General features: G+C 37.0%; 1 protein-coding gene across 2 annotated transcripts in view; it reads right to left on the bottom strand.

Annotated features, from left to right (window-relative positions):
- The window catches only part of LOC114253215 (dietary and metabolic glutamate transporter), a 32,548-nt gene extending 25,186 nt beyond the window's left edge, over nucleotides 1-7,362 (bottom strand). The window contains exons 1-3 of one of the 2 annotated variants that reach the window (XM_089734356.1): nucleotides 7,085-7,362; nucleotides 6,049-6,172; nucleotides 2,825-3,024 (exon numbers count right to left, since the gene is read on the bottom strand). In XM_089734356.1, the coding sequence (XP_089590482.1) occupies nucleotides 2,825-3,024; nucleotides 6,049-6,151 (303 nt within the window). In that variant the 5' untranslated portion in view covers nucleotides 6,152-6,172; nucleotides 7,085-7,362. The remainder of the gene's footprint in view (nucleotides 1-2,824; nucleotides 3,025-6,048; nucleotides 6,173-7,084) is intronic. The other variant, XM_028188005.2, reaches the window with a different exon arrangement.
- Nucleotides 7,363-20,145: the final 12,783 nt, after the last annotated feature.

Genomic DNA, 20,145 nt, shown 5'->3' with positions numbered 1-20,145 from the left:
CCAGCGAAAAGTACTGCGGTGCTATTTCAGAGGGGAAGCTCCACACGGATTTCCTCCCGGATTAGGAGGAGGAATCTCACACCCCCGATTACTCTCTTTAGACAACCCATACCCTGGGCCAGGAAGGTCAAGTACCTGGGCGTTACCCTGGATGCATCGATGACATTCCGCCCGCATATAAAATCAATCCGTGACCGTGCCGCGTTTATTCTCGGTAGACTCTACCCCATGATCTGTAAGCGGAGTAAAATGTCCCTTCGGAACAAGGTGACACTTTACAAAACTTGCATAAGGCCCGTCATGACTTACGCGAGTGTGGTGTTCGCTCACGTGGCCCGCACACACATAGACACCCTCCAATCCCTACAATCCCGCTTTTGCAGGTTAGCTGTCGGGGCTCCGTGGTTCGTGAGGAACGTTGACCTACACGACGACCTGGGCCTCGAATCAATTCGGAAATACATGAAGTCAGCGTCGGAACGATACTTCGATAAGGCTATGCGTCATGATAATCGCCTTATCGTTGCCGCCGCTGACTACTCCCCGAATCCTGATCATGCAGGAGCCAGTCACAGTCGACGCCCTAGACACGTCCTTACGGATCCATCAGATCCAATAACCTTTGCATTAGATGCCTTCAGCTCTAATACTAGGGGCAGGCTTAGGGACCCCGGTAACCGTACTCGTCGAACTCGACAAAGAGGTAGTAGATTCATTCGCGAAACAATTGCTCTTGAGTTGTTAGGTCTCCTTCGGAGGCGCTCGGGCAGTTGTTAGCAAATCCCACCCCTCTTGGCTGAGCCTTTGCTCGCCCACCTGTCCTGGTGAAACTGGAAAGGCCTTCGGGCCACCAGTAAAGTTTCAATCATAAAAAAAAAAAAAAAAAACCGTCGCTCATGGACGTCAGCAATGCCAGGGGCAGAGCCAAGCCGCTGCCTACCATAAAATCCATAAAATGTCAAGTGAACTCGCGAATTAGTTAAGCTTTAATATTATTTGCACCGCACACTAGGTTAATGCCAATACGTTTTTTATAATAGAATTCTATTATTTTCTACACTGAAAATTGGCATAAAAGCATTCAACCAATCAACATTGCATGTAAGCAATAACTGATTTAAAGATGCACTTAAATACATGGATGTAATGAATGCTATGACTGGCAGTAAAGATGTCATTCTTAATTTTCTATATGGTTTGTCTCATTGTTTGTATGTCTGTTTCATTATGACCTAGTATCATAACTAGAATGAGGACAGTGAGTTGGTTTAGGTTAAAAGGGCTCTTTATTTAAAATATGCTGAAATGCGGTCTTATGGTTGTATTTAGTAACTTAAAATTTTAAAGTATTTCCAATTCATAATTGACCAGTTGATCGTTGCAGAAATAAGCAAAATATCCACGGACTTACAATACGTGCTAAAACCAGTAAACAACTGTCGAGTAATAATAATTAAAAAAAAAGAAACATGTGTGCAATTCATACGTGTTAGAAGTGAAACCTTCAAAAATTAAAATACAATTATCCTAAATGTCTAAGTATATGTAAAATGTTGTCATTAGTAAATAATTGTAAATCATCTTTTATAGTATGAGGTAGCGCCCTCTGTGAATCGATATTTTAACGTCACGTATAATCCTAAATTGAAATTCACTACAAGAGGTTTCTTACGCACGTTAGTATTAAAAAATCTCATAGATCGCGCTGTATTAAAATTTTTCGACACTTCCGTTGCATACCTGCGTGACGTTACATTTGTAAAAAATTTACCCTCATGCGCCTAAAGAAGTTTCACTCCAAAAAAATTATATCTATATATATATATATCTGGATTTTATGGGGATTTACGCCAACAAATTTGTATAAAAGTGATCAATCACCTTCAAAATCTAAACAAGGCTTACGCAGTTTTGTTCTAAGCTAATCTGAATATTAGCGGAAGAATTCTACACACGATAAGATAGTCATTGAATAATCGTGACATATCAATAGAAAAAATATCACATTATTGACATTTAGCTTATTATTATTACATTTCATGTGTTATTCAGAACAAAATAATAGGTTTTGTCTGGCGTACACGTCTTCGTTCATGTTTGTTGTGACGGATTGCCATTAATAAAGATAAATGAGTTTACATCAATTTCTAGGTAATACTGATTTCAATGAACCTTTGTTGGTATATAGACTAATATTTCATCTGTATGTCAGTATCAACGTCCATTCTTGGTAAAGTTCCAGTCTTCCCAACAGTTAAGCGATTCTTACTTAGCTATTGTATAGTTTGAAGTTAATTTAGTTTAGAAATAGTTCCGGTGGACGGTAGGGAGATTTAACTTATCCTAAATATATTTTATTTAAGTTAATTTAAGAAGTTATGATACGATCAGAGAATATAATTGTAGGCGTAAATGTCTGAATTTAATGTTATATTCATAAGCTTTGTTGATTTTGAACGCATCGAAATAAATGAAACTAAGGGAGTTCATATAGAGTCCCTTCTTTATTTCGCCGTAAAGTCGTGTTTTATGTAATTAACACCACAGTTGGAACAATATAAATTTTATTGTTGTAGCGGCATAAACAATTCTAAGTAATTATATTATATAGTTATTTAACACATTATAAATTATTTTTTTACGTTTTAAATTTTTGGCGGTAAAAAAGGGTCCCGTGTCACAGACTATATTATTCTTTTTTCCACCTCTCGTGCGTTCCGGCTTACGCATCATAAAAGGGTGCGTTCTTAAACGCCACAAAACATTGCGTTTTTACTATATAATTTGAAACAATTTATTCATATTAACGTTCAATTCAACTTACCGGTTTTAGAATCTCAGTTTTATTTCCAGTAACGTCGCCACTGGAGCATGCGTATGGATCGATGACATGCGTCTCGTTTGTTATAGTTTTATTTACCATCTGAGTAATGGCTAAATTAAGACAAACCCTCATTGTGTACGCATTACAAACCCCCATTAGCCCCATAACTCCGAGAATGTACCTTTGAGGTATGATGCAACCTGTAAACGTTATTTTAAATTATTTTTTCGTATTGACATCGCCTACAAGATTTAGGAGAGTACGCTGACATAGTATAAGTACGTAAAAATTAGGCCATCAGATTACATCGGAAATTTGGCGCTGCAAGTCAAACTCCTTGACTCCCTGATCAGAAAATTAGAGAAAGACCCAAGACAAGATAGAAAGATGTAGTTCTGAAGGGCAATAGACAATGAGATGTTACTGACGATGATGTCGAAGATAGAGCGAAATGGAGGAGAATCATAAGGAAAGCTCACTCTATCACCGCGTGGGATAATAACTAGGACGATAAAAAGAGAGAGTTTTCGTGTTTAACAATAATTTCAATGCAGAAAATGATACAAACATTGATTTGATTAAACCAAATTTTGAAACAAAATAGAAAAGAAATAATGGACGTCAAGATTGCGTCAACATTTGAATTCCATCCAAGATTTAGACAGAGAAAAAGTTTCGGTAAGATCCAAAATATGTAATATAGCGTATTTATTAATATATTCAAAAGGGTCAATTACATAACAGACCTTATACATTACATAACTTGATCTTAAGCCGACCGCACAGTGACCAGCAGGGTATATATCTTATAAATTACGGATTAGCTTAAGTAAAGATTGTTTGTAATGCATAGTTATCGGATACGTATTGTTTTAATATTAGTTATGTCAAAATATCAAAAAAACTACTGATTCAAATTGTTATTCGAACAGTATATCTATTTATACTAATATATAAATCTACAGTGGTTTTTACGGATGTTCCGTTATAGCTACTGAATCGTGCATCTGATTGACTTGAAACTTGGTATCCATGTAAAAAATACATGTACTTAATGGATAAGCTAATACTTATATGAGTGTTGGACTCCCTACACCAGTTGCGGGGGCGTTAATGACGAGAATCTTTATGGGGATGAGAAATAATAATGTTAATTTTAAATGTCCAGCGAAGCGGACGGGTATATCTAGTTTCAAATTGTATCTTTATATACGTTTATTATTATTAAGAATGTGTTCAACATCGAGGTCTCTATTCTAGTCTGCTCCTATCAGCTAGTAGTACCATCAAATAAGATGATAAATGATGGAACGTCAATAGCTTTGTTCACGCTTTAGGAGTTCTCGTACAAAATTAAAAATCAAAGTCTTAATAGTATTGATGCTTTATATAAAACTTGATTCTTGTCTGTTTTGAATCATATGAAATTGTCAGCTATCGGTGTATCACTATTTCTGTCATAACCAGCAAAATATCTTTGCTACTTAAATAAAATCTATATCGTAGTCCATATATCTAATCCATAATAATGTCCTATAGACTTTGTTTTCAGGCTCCACTAGATATCATTTGATATGTTATGGTGCCTTAAATTTGTTGACAAATTGGTAAATATATCATTAGCAGATAATATACCAACAGAATCTCTACGAAATTTTGCGTGGGAAGGAAACGATATGTAAGGCTTGCATTGACTTGGAAAATCGTACAACGGCATCCGATGTTCTTTCTTCCTGTTTTTAAAAAATGACTGTCATTACATTCGAATTTTTCAGAACGATGTTTTGGCAATTTCACCCACTAAATAAAAAAATATTTTTTTTTATTGCCCTTGTAGGCAGACGAGCATACGGCCCACCATGGTGAGTGGTTACCGTCGCCTATGGACTTCAGCAATGCCAGGGGCAAAGCCAAGCCGCTGCCTACAAAGATTAAAGCCTATTTCCACATAAAATGCCAATATTACTCCAAATAGTGCCTTAGGCTCCGGTCTAAAAAATGTTTGAACTTTAAACAGGTTTGAAGTATCGTTTCGCCTTTTAGATTCTACAATTTGGTTTGAACAACGTTCAAAATTTCAAGTTTAAGACATCCGAGACACTTGGATGTTTGCAAAAAATACTTCTAACTGTAGCCGCTATATAAGGAATGGTATGTATCAGTAGACTGTCGCGTAGGATGAAATCATGAAGTTCGGTAACTATGTCAAAAGTCCTCGTAAAAATTAATTAATACATTTTAAGAACGCGGTGAGAAAATATGTTCTTCTGTACTCCCATAACGAAGTGCTCAAAAGAGCAGTCCCGAATGTTAAAAAATTGTATAAGTTCAAATAAAATTCTTGTAAATATTGTAAGAGGAATAAGTTTGAAACGTCAAATCGGCCCATCAATTTGTTATTTAGTTCTTGATTTAAAAAAAATGTAATGACCTGTTACCCGAAACTGTCTTTAAAAGAAGAGAACAAATCGATGTCATATTTACTGTTTTAAACATTTGTCCGCTTACATTACCGTTTGTGATTCCCGAAAAATTATCAAATACATAATAATATAGCAAATATATATTATATTCATAATTTAATACAGAAAATCAGTATTTTACGAGCGCTGATTTGAAATTCGATGTCTGTTCCATTTTAAAGGAATATAACAGCGCCACAGTACGAAACAAGTTTACAATATTAAGAGCAACATAGTTTATATGCATATATTCTCACGTTATTTTTTCAACATAGAAACTATAAGAAAAACCCTTTTTTTATTTTATTTTTTTTATTTTTTATTTTTTTAACGCTGGGGAATCTACAAAAAAAACTTAAACAATATAACAGTATATATGCTATCTACTATAAAATGAATTTTATAAAGGCGAGTATCCGTACGAGAAGCAAAAAAGACAAAACTATTGATTGATAAATTAAATCATTAAGAAAATCTAATACTTTTATAATGTCGATTGTAACTATGATTTTCTCGTTGATTATTTTAGAGCTAAATGACCATGTTGCGTTCACTCTAAGTTGTGTTGTTTGGGTGACACTTTGGAAAATTGGAGCTATTTATTTCACTATTCTGTAACACGACTTTACCATGATTCACTGTAGCAGGCTTATTAAACTGAACCACTGGAATAAATATCTGCGTTTATCCCGTGAGACATATCCCATAACACAGTTTCATATATTCAGGACAGACCAAAGAAGATAAGTTATTTATACTTACATGATCGTAGACGCTTTGTGAGAAAATTATCTTTTCTTGTTGCTGCAACATTCTTCTGTCCAAGCAACTTGTGAGCTTGTACTTGGGACTCTTCGTTTTCCATAATTAGTCAAACCAATATGATCTGTAATTAATTATACTAAAATTATTTTGTATTTCCTTATTTTCGATCTCTGATTGACATTTCGCGTTATCGTTTTGACATTAAATGAATGGTTTTTAAATCGGTAATTGAAACTATGTTTTATGCTCATTGAGATAGATATGTATTTTGACTGAACTTTGTCTGCGGTATGTTGATATGATGATCTATAAAAACATTACACTTGCTAGTTACTAAAGTTAAGAATTATTAATTATAATTAATAATGTTTGATTAGTAAATTTTATTTTAATATATAATATGTTCTGGCTATCTCAAAAACCACGACAGAGCAATTAAAAGTGATTTTATATAAAATTATGCAGAGCGTGAATGATAAATTGGATTTTTGTAATTTAACTTTTTGTGGTACGAAATTAAGTGATAAAAATTTAATTTTAAGGATTTATTTTGCGATTTCTTTTGTCATTATTTTGTAACTGACGTTTTGAATACATTGCAGTTTTAGTGGATAAAACCGTGTCGTAGTTGAAGAACGTAAAAGTATTTTTAATTATTTGTACGACTAACGATAAGTTCTCGAATAAAATACTGAAATGCTCGATTGTTACTATGCTAATTTTATGATGTAACTGGAACTAATTTATTTTCTTACAGATAACGGAAACCTAGAACGCCGGTTCAAGGCTCCGCTCAGTAAAATCAGGGGTCATCGCGCCACTAATCACTGCTTTGTGAACTTAGTGAAGAATTATCATCTGCTTAGTGACACAGAAACTTATTTTAAATATCGAATATGGAATGAAATTTAAAAATATGAATAAAATTTTCTCTTTAACTTTCGCAACATCAACACATGTACATTTTCAATAAATTTCTCAGTCATCTCAAAGCAGACGTTTCAAAAAGAAAGCTAAATATTACACTGAGTACCTAAAATAAATATTAAATAAGTCGAATCCATTCATAAGCTCGACATTAAAACCTCAACAAGTCGTTTACCTCGCGCAATATAATCACTGACACGATTTACATGCTAATTAAAAAACCGATTCACAATTACACTGAACGCCTGCGACACGCGGTTACCGGGGGCCACTTCAACGATATTGTTTATCAGTTTTTTTTAATTATTATTATTTTAATATCGCGTGCTGTTATTGAAGTCCGCGAGACGGGTGCTGCGTGTGCGCACTTAGCGAATATTGTCATGAAGCGCCAACTGCCTCGCATTTGCCATAGTTCGCCAGTTCACGGTGGAACCGCGCAGATACGACGCAAGCTTAAACGTTGACCACAATGAATTTTCTCCGCGCAAAATTTTAAAGTTTTTTTTTTTATTGCTTAGATAGGTGGACGAGCTCGCAGCCCACCTGGTGTTAAGTGGTTACTGGAGCCCATAGACATCTGCGACGTAAATGCGCCACCCACCTTGAGATATCAGTTCTAAGGTCTCAGTATAGTTACAACGGCTGCCCCACCCTTCAAACCGAAACGCATTACTGCTTCACGGCAGAAATAAGCGGGGTGGTGGTACCTACCCGTGCAGACTCACAAAAGGTCCTACCACCAGTGAAGTGAAATAAATCGATCAGCAATTTTATTAGTAACAACATGAAATTTTGAAAACAGGTAAAAGTAATTTTAGGTCAACAAAAAAAAAAAATTAATGAATTACACATTGTTTAAAAGTTGTTAGCCTTTTTTTTTATTGCCCTTATAGGCAGATGCATGGAGCACATGGCCCACCTAATGGTGAGTGGTTACCGTCGCCCATGGACTTCAGCAATGCCAGGGGCAGAGCCAAGCCGCTGCCTACTGCTTAATACTCTCCACAAGCCTCGTTTGAAGAAGGACATAGCGCTCGGGAAACACCGTGGAGGGGAGCTCATTCCATAGCCGTATTATAAGCAGATTAGCATACGACCCGTATACGTCGGCCTATTCCAGAAGCACAACCAAGCCGCTGCCTATTAATGAATGAAATTTAGATTTTAACTGGATTTTGTACCGGTGGTAGGGCTTGTTGTGAGTCCGCACGGTTAGGTACCACCACCGTGCCAATTTCTGCCGTGAAGCAGTAATGTGTTTCGGTACGAAGGGCGGGGCAGCCGTTGTATTTATACTTAGAACTCATATCTCAAGGAGGGTGGTGGCATTTACGTTGTAGATGTCTATGGGCTCCGGTAACCACCTAATACCAAGTGAGCTCGTCCAAAAAGAAAAAAAACTTATGCTATTTCCGAATAACACAAATGTGTGGGCACTCGGCTTTAAAAGCACGAGGTAGTCGACCTTGGAATTACAACCATTGAATCCCACACGACTGACCGAGTGAGACCAACAAACAACATCAACAACTGACATAAAACGTACCTACTTGTGATCACAGTTTTAGTACATTTAGTTCATCATTTCAATCGATTCGATTCGATCATCCATAATATGATATTGTCAAATGAAATTTTTATTTTTTTATTTTTATAGGAATTTAAGAATAGAGTTACGGTTTTCAATGTAACATTAAAAAAATTACAAATTTAGAAAATCTGTTTAAAATAAGTAGATGATATCGTTTTAAATTCAGTCAAAATTTTAATTAAAAGCAATCACTTTGGTATTTAAAAAAAGCCTATGACCAAGATTCACATGAACTAGATAATATTACTGTGGTTTCGTATATCACTTTTAAAATAGATAATCTTTCATAGAAATACGACAAGTAAAATACGAAAGTAAACCTTAAAATAACGGTTAAAAATTAAAGTACCACAGTCGACGGCCTTATGTTAGAGCGAGCCCTTCCTGGCAACTCTGTACGGAGAAGAAGTTATAGATGAAAAGGACCATGGAAGTAGTAGGTACACTTAATGTAAATTGTTAATGCCATTGTATTGCCAATGTAGGCAGTGTTTCTTAGACATCAGCAATGTCAGGGGCACAGCTAGCCCGCCGAATTAACTATTTGATTAATACAAAACTAGACTCTATAAGTAAACTATGAATTTCACGACTGAATACATCAGTGTTTCAAAGAACAAACAGAATAGCGTAAAGCGTATGTAGTATTAAGGACAATAGTATGCTAAATATTCAGTAACAATAAACCCATTCCTACATTGTTTGCATTCATTTGAATGAGTGAAGAGACGACCTTTGTACATACTAAGCGATCGTACGTTGACGTAATAATACCTATTTCATTTAAACCTAGCACGCTACTACGTCTCATATCAATTACGGCTTTATAAATGTGAATATTAATTGTAACAACTCTCATGCAGCAACCGTACTTTGACGATGTATCTGAAGTGCCAACAAGAACTCTACAAAGTAATTACAAGGTATGGTATACAGACAAGTTTTATTTAAAAAAAAACCAGATGAAACCTCGTTTTGTGTACTTCTATTAATTGTATGTATATATTTTCGATAATAATGAGTACATCGCAACCTACCTGCTATTATATATTTTTATCTTTTCTAGAACTTCTGCTAATTAAACGCCAGTCTGGACAAGATCATTTTTAGCGATAAGACCGCCTATTGTACAAATGTATCTGCTTGTTAACTGTTTTCTAGTGTGTTTTTTTTTTCCTACCTATGCTGATAGCCTTGAGAGGCTATTTCAGCTACACCCTAACGTGTGTAGGTGAGCTCACGGGGCTCAAACACTGCTAACACTGTGTTGCTAACACTGACCCTAGCAAGAGCAGTGCTTCGCAGAATCTACCACCGGATCGGAAACGCGACCCACTGAAGGTCCGGCGAGAAACTCTGTGGGCTGTGTCTATGGGTTAATTCGCTCGTTGAGCCCTGGACGGTGACCGGTGCTTGTGGTGCCTAAAAGCACCGTTAATGGATCAGGAAGATCCGTAATTACGTGCTTTGGGCGACGTCGACGATTCATTCGGTCTACAGGATCAGTGTTAATTGCGTTTTGGTGTGCAATAAAGTGTATTCTCTCTCTCTCTCTCTCTCTCTCTCTCTCTCTCTCTCTATCTCTCTCTCTCGTTCTCTTACAGTGGGTATAGGGGAAACAAGAAAAAAACGCACACGTCAGTTTTCATGCCTAATACACAGTTTCCGTATTCTGGATGATCGTTCGATCAATCGTTCATAATTTAAATAATAAGTTTATCTTTTAGTCAATGAAATATACTATTACTATTACTTTGATTACAATGGACCGACCAAATAAAGGCAGCACTAAACGGTCCCGTTAACGAGTGCACAAGAAGGGCCGCGGTATGCGAGGAATGGCGACGTCTGGTGAAGCGCACCACCACCCGAAGTGATGACCACGACCACTCTACCAAGAGTGCATGCGACTGAGAAGAAGAATATTACTTTGGATGGCTAGAACGGTAGGTGAGCTCTTCGCTCACTTGGTATTAAGCGATGATCGGAGCAATACACATGACAATTGTGACGCCATCCTCCTTAATTCATGAAATCGATCGACTTGCAAATCGAATCGCATAAAATCTCTTCACGGCAGAAATAGGCGGGATCCTGTTACTTTTCCTCACATTACACTCTACCATTAAATAATTCGATAATATGTCAAAAAATAGATGACATTATAATTTGTCTTTCAACAATGTCTGGTTATTTTTCTTTAAAGTTTAAAACGTTTTTTACGACTTAGCATGCGTATATCTCAATAAACTATTGACCTAAATAATAATTTATAATAGAGAACGTATTTTATTTTATGTGATAAAAAAAGTTGCTCTCTATATTCAAAGATAGTATCGAACTCTAAAACATAGACAAAAACGAAATTCTTTAAATCGAATGTTATAAAATTACTAGCTGTGAACACTAAAAATGCCAGCGACAGAACTGTGTCTGTCGTGCCACGAATATTCTTCATAAGACACGTTTGAATAATTTCATAGGGGGGGAAACACGTTCCACAATTTTATCTTTCAATGTGGAAAAGGTTTCTAGAAATCCGCTAAACTAAAGATAAGCTATATCACGTGAAAGGAATAGTCTCTTCCAGTGCAGGGAATATTGGATAATATATATTTAATCATCTACATATATTATTCTATATTACACGTTAGAAAAGCGCCATGAACTCTTTTCTAACTTAACTTAACGGTATACGTTAGCGTTGCCCATGTTTTTTTTTTTTTTTTTTTTATGATTGAAGCATTACTGGTGGCCCGGAGGCCTTTCCAGTTTCACCAGGACAGGTGGGCGAGCAAAGGCTCAGCCAGGAACTTTGCCCATGTCCGAGCTGAGATCAAATATGAAAATCAATAAAACTATTCCATATTATACGAATTTAGGAATTTCGCTGTTATTAAAAAAAAGATTAATTTCTTTTCCTGTACATTAGTATTAGGAAGGTAATTTTAAGATCATTAACTACTTTGTTCTAACCGAGAGAATAAAGCGGTTTATCTTAAACACGTCGCATTGTGCTGTACTATTTTTAGCCGCTGACAGGGCCAACCGGTTTGTATCTACTTATCCTTCAAATCACTCATTCTGGTTGTAAATCTAAACAAAGCTTACGAATTAATGAAGGTTAGATGAATTTGAAATTTAGTTGATAAGAAGGGCTTATGTTACATAGGTACATAGTGAAGGTAGGTATTGTCGCAGCGTTGATCTCTATGACCCTTTAGTTTGGTGGTTAGTGTTCATTAGACTGTAGTAAAGGACTAGGGTTCGATTCTCCGGCTTAGCTAATTGGGAGATTCCTAAATTGGGGCCGTTGAAAGTCGAACGTTTAGATTAACTAGTGTTCACTTAATAGTTTGAAGTTTACCATAATCACCACCAGATTTCGATTCAGTTTGTGCAAGAAATATTTCCTTTTGTTATAGTAAATTTCTTGTAACCATACCACTGGTGGACCGTGAGATTTTGCACCCGTCTCGGCATAAAAAAAAACAAATCCACATACTCACTAAATTGAAATGAAGTCGGCCGTAAGATTTTTTACAATCTTTCTCGGTTTATTTGTCTCACAGCCGAGTTTGCGTTAAAACTTACAAACGACGATAACGGTGTGATTTCCTGTTATCGTGTTTATCAAGTTTTCAAGGAACGGTACTATTTAACTGGTTATGGATAAAAATAGATGTAAAAACATCATACCATTTAAGAAGATGCTAAAAATAAGTAATAGTTTAAAAAAATGCGCTTTTTTAACTGACTGAAATAAGAAGATCAATTTATGGTTGTTTTTAAATATAGATACATCATATCATTCCAGTCACGCAAATTTAGTAGCTTATTATACATAATTCAAACAGCTTTAGAATAAGTATTAAGTTATTGACAACATAATTTGATTTGAAAAAGTGTTGGGTATTTAACATGAAATGCTGCAAATAGTTTAAGAAGGGTTTATGTAATAAGGGTTAGGTTTTTTAAATCAAATTATAGTAGTAAGAACCCCACGCTTTTTGTAGTTTTTTTTTTATTGTCTACAAATAAATGTCCTAAATTTCTATTCAATACATCGTTTTGAAATGGCTAAAAATCACATTCAAAGATGATGTTACATACAAACAGGCGAAAGAAATAAAAACATGTTAATATGCATAAATGAATTAGCTTTTGATGACTCAAAGTTAAGATGATGCCAAGCGATTACCAGAGCACACGAACACCACCTTCAGACCCCAAAACCTCAGTTTTACTGGACAGATTTTTTGTCTTCCAAAAGCGTCTTTAGAAATAAACGTGAGTTTGTTTTGATGTAGAAATAAACAGAATTATTGTGTCATAATGCAGGTATGATAAAGCCCTACAGGCAGTAGCACCCAAGACTTGTCTTAATATGATATTGTAACTTGAGATAACTAAGCCACATGAAATAGATTTCTTACTAAGCCCGTGGACCCACTGCACGCGAATCAGCTAGCGTGATATATTCTTATCAATCGCCTAGGATTATTGATTAGATATTATGCTACATACTTATATTGAGGAATCATTTTTAATCAGCCCATAAATCATAGAAAAATGTGTATAAGTCTGAAGTAGAAATTGGGACATGAATCTCGAACTGTAAATACTTTCTTGAAAATCGACTTCCAGTGTATTGTGTGACCAAAATTTACAACAGCGGCGACATCTTTTCTCTTCCCGTAGGTATCGGAAAAGAGGACTAAAGAATTAACATTAAAATTGCACTACCTTGCACAATAATATGGCTCCTACGATATAACTGTATAAGTTGCTACTTATTTTGTATTTACTTGCATATTTTTAATATTTATTTATATATTTTAATCGTGTGTAAGTCTATGTTATATTGTATTTAGTCTCACACGTGTATATAAGTATATATTTTTATGTAAGTTTATTAAGATATAACACCGTCCATGCTAGTTTGCTTATTCCTCTGCTTGCAAGGTTGCCTGGAAGAGATCGCTTTCAGCGCTAAGGCCGCCAATTTATGTCACCGTCTATTATTTGTTTTATATGCTTACTCTGTACACGTGGTGTCAAATAAAGAGTTATATTATTGGAATTATTATTATTATTATGTTCATGGGTTTTTCCTTTCTCAGTTCAGTCTGTCGACAGAGCCGGTAGAACTGTATATACGGGCTTTTAGCCAAGTAATATACAGTAGCTATGAGTTAATATTTCATGTAGTAAATTTGGTTTTCTTACTATTCTGCATGTATTTAGGATAGGTGCCTTTTGTAGTGAAATAAATATGTTATCTTTTAAATCTAGAAGCTTTAAGCTGTTGTGGATGTGGTTTGGGACAACTCCAGTGGTTGGTATTATTATTGGGACTATGTAAACTTTTTTCTGTTTCCAAATTCTATTATTATTATTATTATATTATTATTAACCGGCAACTGCGTTCTCCGAGTACAGCGTATCGCAGTACCGACTCTCTTTTATCGCTAGCCGGTTTTTGCTGGTGGTAGTGTCTATTGGAAGTCTGCACAGATAGGTAGAACCCTTCTGCTTATTTGTACTGTGAATTTAAACAGTCATTTATTCCGAATTGAGGACAGTATGACAGATAGATAGTACAGCCGTATACAATTGATAGTTCTATCACATGCTTTTTTTTTTATTGCCCTTGTAGGCAGACGAGCATACGGCTCACCTGATGGTGAGTGGTTACCGTCGCCCATGGACTTCAGCAATGCCAGGGGCAGAGCCAAGCCGCTGTTTACCGTTTAATAATCTCCACAAGCCTCCAAGGGAAACAATGTCTTAAGGTGAGTGACGACATTCACGTTGCAGTATCTATGGGTTCCTGTAACGCAATAAAAAGCTTCATTTTGTGTGAAGAAAGTTAAATTGAATTTTATTGACTAGCTGATAACGACTTATGTTACAAAAATATCTGTCGCGAATTATATGCGAATACATATAGCATGCTTAGTATTTCGACTGAAATAAATTTTTGAAATATATATTATCATTGTTTTGTTTATTCGCATCGAGTGTGCATTCCACCTTACCATCCAATACGATGTAATGTAGGCTAATATTATACAAAATCGTTAACCTTATTAGGAAACGTTTTATCGAAATCAAACCTTATTTTGAATCAATGAATTAAGTATGTACGCTCCGAAGATTTTTTGTGCACAAAGCGTTCTTAGTATAATATTTGACCTTCGCTGTTCTTTGAATTAATTTAGAGCATAAACATTGATATAGGTATGCTTAACATTTGTAATATATATATATATATATATATTTTTATTTTTTTTAAATAAAGTAGAACAGAACTTCCAATGCGCTTGAAGGAGGCACAGTTCCCAAGATACTGGCTACGTTGCCTCGTTGGACAGCCAGACTCATTCTCTGTGCAAACTACCAGCCAGCCTTAGCATCATGTGTAACCTCCTTCAAGCGTTTGAAGATTTATAATATATTAAATTAGATTTGTAATATATTAAATTTGGTTTTGCTATTTATATTATACCAGTAATTAATAACTTTCATGCCTATCACATGCCTGTCACCTATTCAAAATTTTCGTGGCCGGTTCCTAACTTTTACGAAATATTACAAGACTACACTTCAATATGATTGAGTTCCACGCTAAATATTACAAAATATATTTTACAATACTGCTGAGATTTCCATTTAATTAACACAATAATCATTTTCATTGTTTCAAACTATCACATAATAATTTAAAACTCTTCAAGAATCAAAAACAAGTGTCTACCTATAATATGACAGATTTCTATAGCCATCACGTGATACCATAAAAGTGCGTATTTCATTCTATCACTACTATAAATAGATTTAGTTCGTAAACGACAATATATATTATCCTTTACAAATGACTTGAATTATTCAAACTCGTATCTCAATGATGGCTCGTAACGAAATCCGGTTTTGTAACTTTAGCGACACATACCCGAAGCTGTACCTGGTTTATCAGTTACAACTTTAGAACTGAATCAACAAACGTGTGGTCGGCATTCAGATAAACGATTCAGAGAACTAAAGTTAAGGGCATTCGATTCTCAATTTAGGATATTCACTAAGAGGTTTTCGTTTCCCCTCGTGTCTGTATGAAAATTTTGCAAACGTCTCCTCTGCAAGAGTATCAGGGACTTGATTTCTTTTAAGGTATTCTTGTAGATGAACAATTTAGATGCTGTTTCAATCACTCGTGTTTTGAACTGGCTTTCCACTTCAGGAAGCACAATCTAGTAGAGCTTAACAAACCCAAACCAGTTTATACGTGAACCTTTCTTCTCTGCACGGAAGTTGCCGCAACAAAAAGCACAGGGTTGGTCTTTCCATTCGTTTTGAGGCACAGGACCGTCACTACCCTGATCACTTTCTGTGGCTGTTTGATGCCACGAATCGAGAAGTTTCCATATCTAAGAGTTATCCTGAATTTCTCTACGACCTTCATAATAAGTAGATAAATCAGCTGATCCACTATTGATGCTGTAGGACGCCACTAAATCTAACTCTAGCAGCACCTAAAGCCCACGTTTCCAAATTCGTTGAAGACTGCCAATTAGTCCCTTAAGTTCAACTCCCTAAGATTCTCTCCAAATATTCTTAGAGAGAGAGAGAGAGAGAGAATACACTTTATTGCACACCAAAACACAATTGACATTCAAAAAACAATTAAAAAAAGCAGATACATTTGTACAATAGGCGGTCTTATCGCTAAAAGCGATCTCTTCCAGACAACCGTTCAATTTATAGAATTTCTGGAAAATTTAAAAAATATAGCATGTATGTTGCGGTGTATTATAGATAATACATTCTAGAAAATATATACATACAATAAACAAAATATATACCGTTTACATATAATATGAAATATATACCAATTATATACCAATATACATACTCACATACACATAATACATCAACAGTTCAAATCGGATACGGTAGTAACTATGCCCCCCCTCGTAGGCCCCTCAGGCCGACTCGCGGCCTTTGATGATGACGAAAAAGCAGAGCTGCTGGCCGATACATTGCAAACCCAGTGCACGCCCAGCACTCAATCCGTGGACCCTGTTCATGTAGAATTAGTAGACAGTGAGGTAGAACGCAGAGCCTCCATGCCACCCTCGGATGCGTTACCACCCGTCACCCCGATGGAAGTTAAAGACTTGATCAAAGACCTACGTCCTCGCAAGGCTCCCGGTTCCGACGGTATATCTAACCGCGTTATTAAACTTCTACCCGTCCAACTCATCGTGATGTTGGCATCTATTTTCAATGCCGCTATGGCGAACTGTATCTTTCCCGCGGTGTGGAAAGAAGCGGACGTTATCGGCATACATAAACCCGGTAAACCAAAAAATCATCCGACGAGCTACCGCCCGATTAGCCTCCTCATGTCTCTAGGCAAACTGTACGAGCGTCTGCTCTACAAACGCCTCAGAGACTTCGTCTCATCCAAGGGCATTCTCATCGATGAACAATTCGGATTCCGTACAAATCACTCATGCGTTCAACAGGTGCACCGCCTCACGGAGCACATTCTTGTGGGGCTTAATCGACCAAAACCGTTATACACGGGAGCTCTCTTCTTCGACGTCGCAAAAGCGTTCGACAAAGTCTGGCACAATGGTTTGATTTTCAAACTATTCAACATGGGCGTGCCGGATAGTCTCGTGCTCATCATACGGGACTTCTTGTCGAACCGCTCTTTTCGATATCGAGTCGAGGGAACCCGCTCCTCCCCACGACCTCTCACAGCTGGAGTCCCGCAAGGCTCTGTCCTCTCACCCCTCCTATTTAGCTTATTCGTCAACCATATTCCCCGGTCGCCGCCGACCCATTTAGCTTTATTCGCCGACGACACGACTGTTTACTATTCTAGTAGAAATAAGTCCCTAATCGCGAAGAAGCTTCAGAGCGCAGCCCTAGCCCTAGGACAGTGGTTCCGAAAATGGCGCATAGACATCAACCCAGCGAAAAGTACTGCGGTGCTATTTCAGAGGGGAAGCTCCACACGGATTTCCTCCCGGATTAGGAGGAGGAATCTCACACCCCCGATTACTCTCTTTAGACAACCCATACCCTGGGCCAGGAAGGTCAAGTACCTGGGCGTTACCCTGGATGCATCAATGACATTCCGCCCGCATATAAAATCAGTCCGTGACCGTGCCGCGTTTATTCTCGGTAGACTCTACCCCATGATCTGTAAGCGGAGTAAAATGTCCCTTCGGAACAAGGTGACACTTTACAAAACTTGGATAAGGCCCGTCATGACTTACGCGAGTGTGGTGTTCGCTCATGCGGCCCGCACACACATAGACACCCTCCAATCCCTACAATCCCGCTTTTGCAGGTTAGCTGTCGGGGCTCCGTGGTTCGTGAGGAACGTTGACCTACACGACGACCTGGGCCTCGAATCAATTCGGAAATACATGAAGTCAGCGTCGGAACGATACTTCGATAAGGCTATGCGTCATGATAATCGCCTTATCGTTGCCGCCGCTGACTACTCCCCGAATCCTGATCATGCAGGAGCCAGTCACCGTCGACGCCCTAGACACGTCCTTACGGATCCATCAGATCCAATAACCTTTGCATTATATGCCTTCAGCTCTAATACTAGGGGCAGGCTTAGGGACCCCGGTAACCGTACTCGTCGAGCTCGACAAAGAGGTCGACGTGCAACCTAACCCATGCATCAGCCCGCTGAGTTTCTCGCTGGATCTTCTGAGCGGGTCGCGATTCCGATCCGGTAGTAGATTCATTCGCGAAACAATTGCTCTTGAGTTGTTAGGTCTCCTTCGGAGGCGCTCGGGCAGTTGTTAGCAAATCCCACCCCTCTTGGCTGAGCCTTTGCTCGCCCACCTGTCCTGGTGAAACTGGAAAGGCCTTCGGGCCACCAGTAAACTTTCAATAATAAAAAAAAAAAAAAAAAAAGAAAACATCAACAGTATTCTTAGTGGATTTCAATTACATAGATTTAAATACAGAAAATAATAATTTGGATTTAGGAAACTATCAAGTTTTACCGGAAAAATGATCAATTTAAAGTGGCATTTTATGTTTGCTCATAAAATGTCTAGGCAAATTTTAATTTGAAATGTTGATTTTTTATTACTACGCTTTTTTATGATTGACCTGTATCTGATCGATCTATTCAACGAAATTTTTCAACTTAATTACGTACGTAAGCGTAACACGAACTTCAACACATACGACTAACTTGAAATTTATGTAGAGACGTATCAAAGACCGATGACAGTAACAATATAATATTTTTTTTCAAGGGGATGATACTATTGTGATGATTGTTTATGAAAACATTTTTTTATTTTTTTTATTTTAGTTTTTTGTTTACTTTGAATTTATTTTAAGATTTTCATTTTTTGATCACGTAACAACCGGCCGATTTTTCAAATTTTTGTAACTCAACAAAAATAACTTTGAAACTAAAATTATGTTACTGAAGTCAGTAAAATTTATTTGCTGTGTTTAGTGTTAGCAGGTGGACGAAGGCTTTAATGCGTAATTAATGTTAAATGCACTCGTTACACACCTGCGCGAAGGTTCGATGACACGATTACGTTGCAAAAAGCCTAAACAAGTTTATTTTAAGTGCAGAAAAATAATCTATGACGATTTAAATTGCAATTCAACATTTGTGGTTTTCTTTTCATCGCATATTTAAAAAGGGACCGTATTCATGAACAAGGTTCCCTCGAAGATATTGATGCGTGTGTCAACACCATCGAACCGAACTTATGGGTAAAATAACATCGAGTGTAATGCTGATGATGGTACAACAGATGAAGCCTCTTCTTCCGATGCCTTTCTGCCTTTCTTGCTGCTCAAATAAGTTCTTATTTTTTATTACCCTTGTAGGCAGACGAGCATACAGCTCACCTGATGGTGAGTGATTACCGTCGCCCATGGTCTTCAGCAAAGCCATGGGCAGAGCCAAGTCACTGCCTACCGTTAAGTACTCTCCACAAGCCTCGTTTGAAGAAGGACAAGTTATAGCGCTCAGGAAACACCGTAGAGGGGAGCTCATTCTAAAGCCGTGGTACGTGGCATAAAGATCTCTGGAAACGCACTGTGGATGAACGCAGTAATAGCTCCAGGTAGTATGGATGAACTCTACTCCGGTGGCAGGCGGTACGATAGTAAAAACGAGATTATAACGATATAAAAACAAGATAAAAACGAATCATCTCAAACAACTCCTCAGAGCACTCCTCCTTTCATCATTCATTCATTCATTATGACGTAAATATTTCTCCCTTTCACGTCAGAAATAAAAATCAGTATATGTCATTGGTATATGATCATATGATAATTAATTATTATTCTAGTATTAAAGTATATAAAAATGAATTAGGTTGCCGTAAAGAACGTGAAACATATTATCATGATAGCGGCAGTAGCGACATTGATTGATATTAGCAAACACACCGCTATCAATCCAGCTCCGATTAAGTCATGTTCATCTTTCGAAATACCAGCTGTCTAAGTGTCGTATTTTATCAGGATCGTACGTAATAATTAGTGCTCGATTTGCAGGG

Source organism: Bombyx mandarina, chromosome 17, assembly GCF_030267445.1.
Source record: "Bombyx mandarina strain Sakado chromosome 17, ASM3026744v2".
Classification (NCBI taxonomy): Eukaryota; Metazoa; Arthropoda; class Insecta; order Lepidoptera; family Bombycidae; genus Bombyx; species Bombyx mandarina.
Note: the sequence above shows the minus strand (reverse complement) of the source record. Positions and strands in the feature narration are given on the sequence as shown.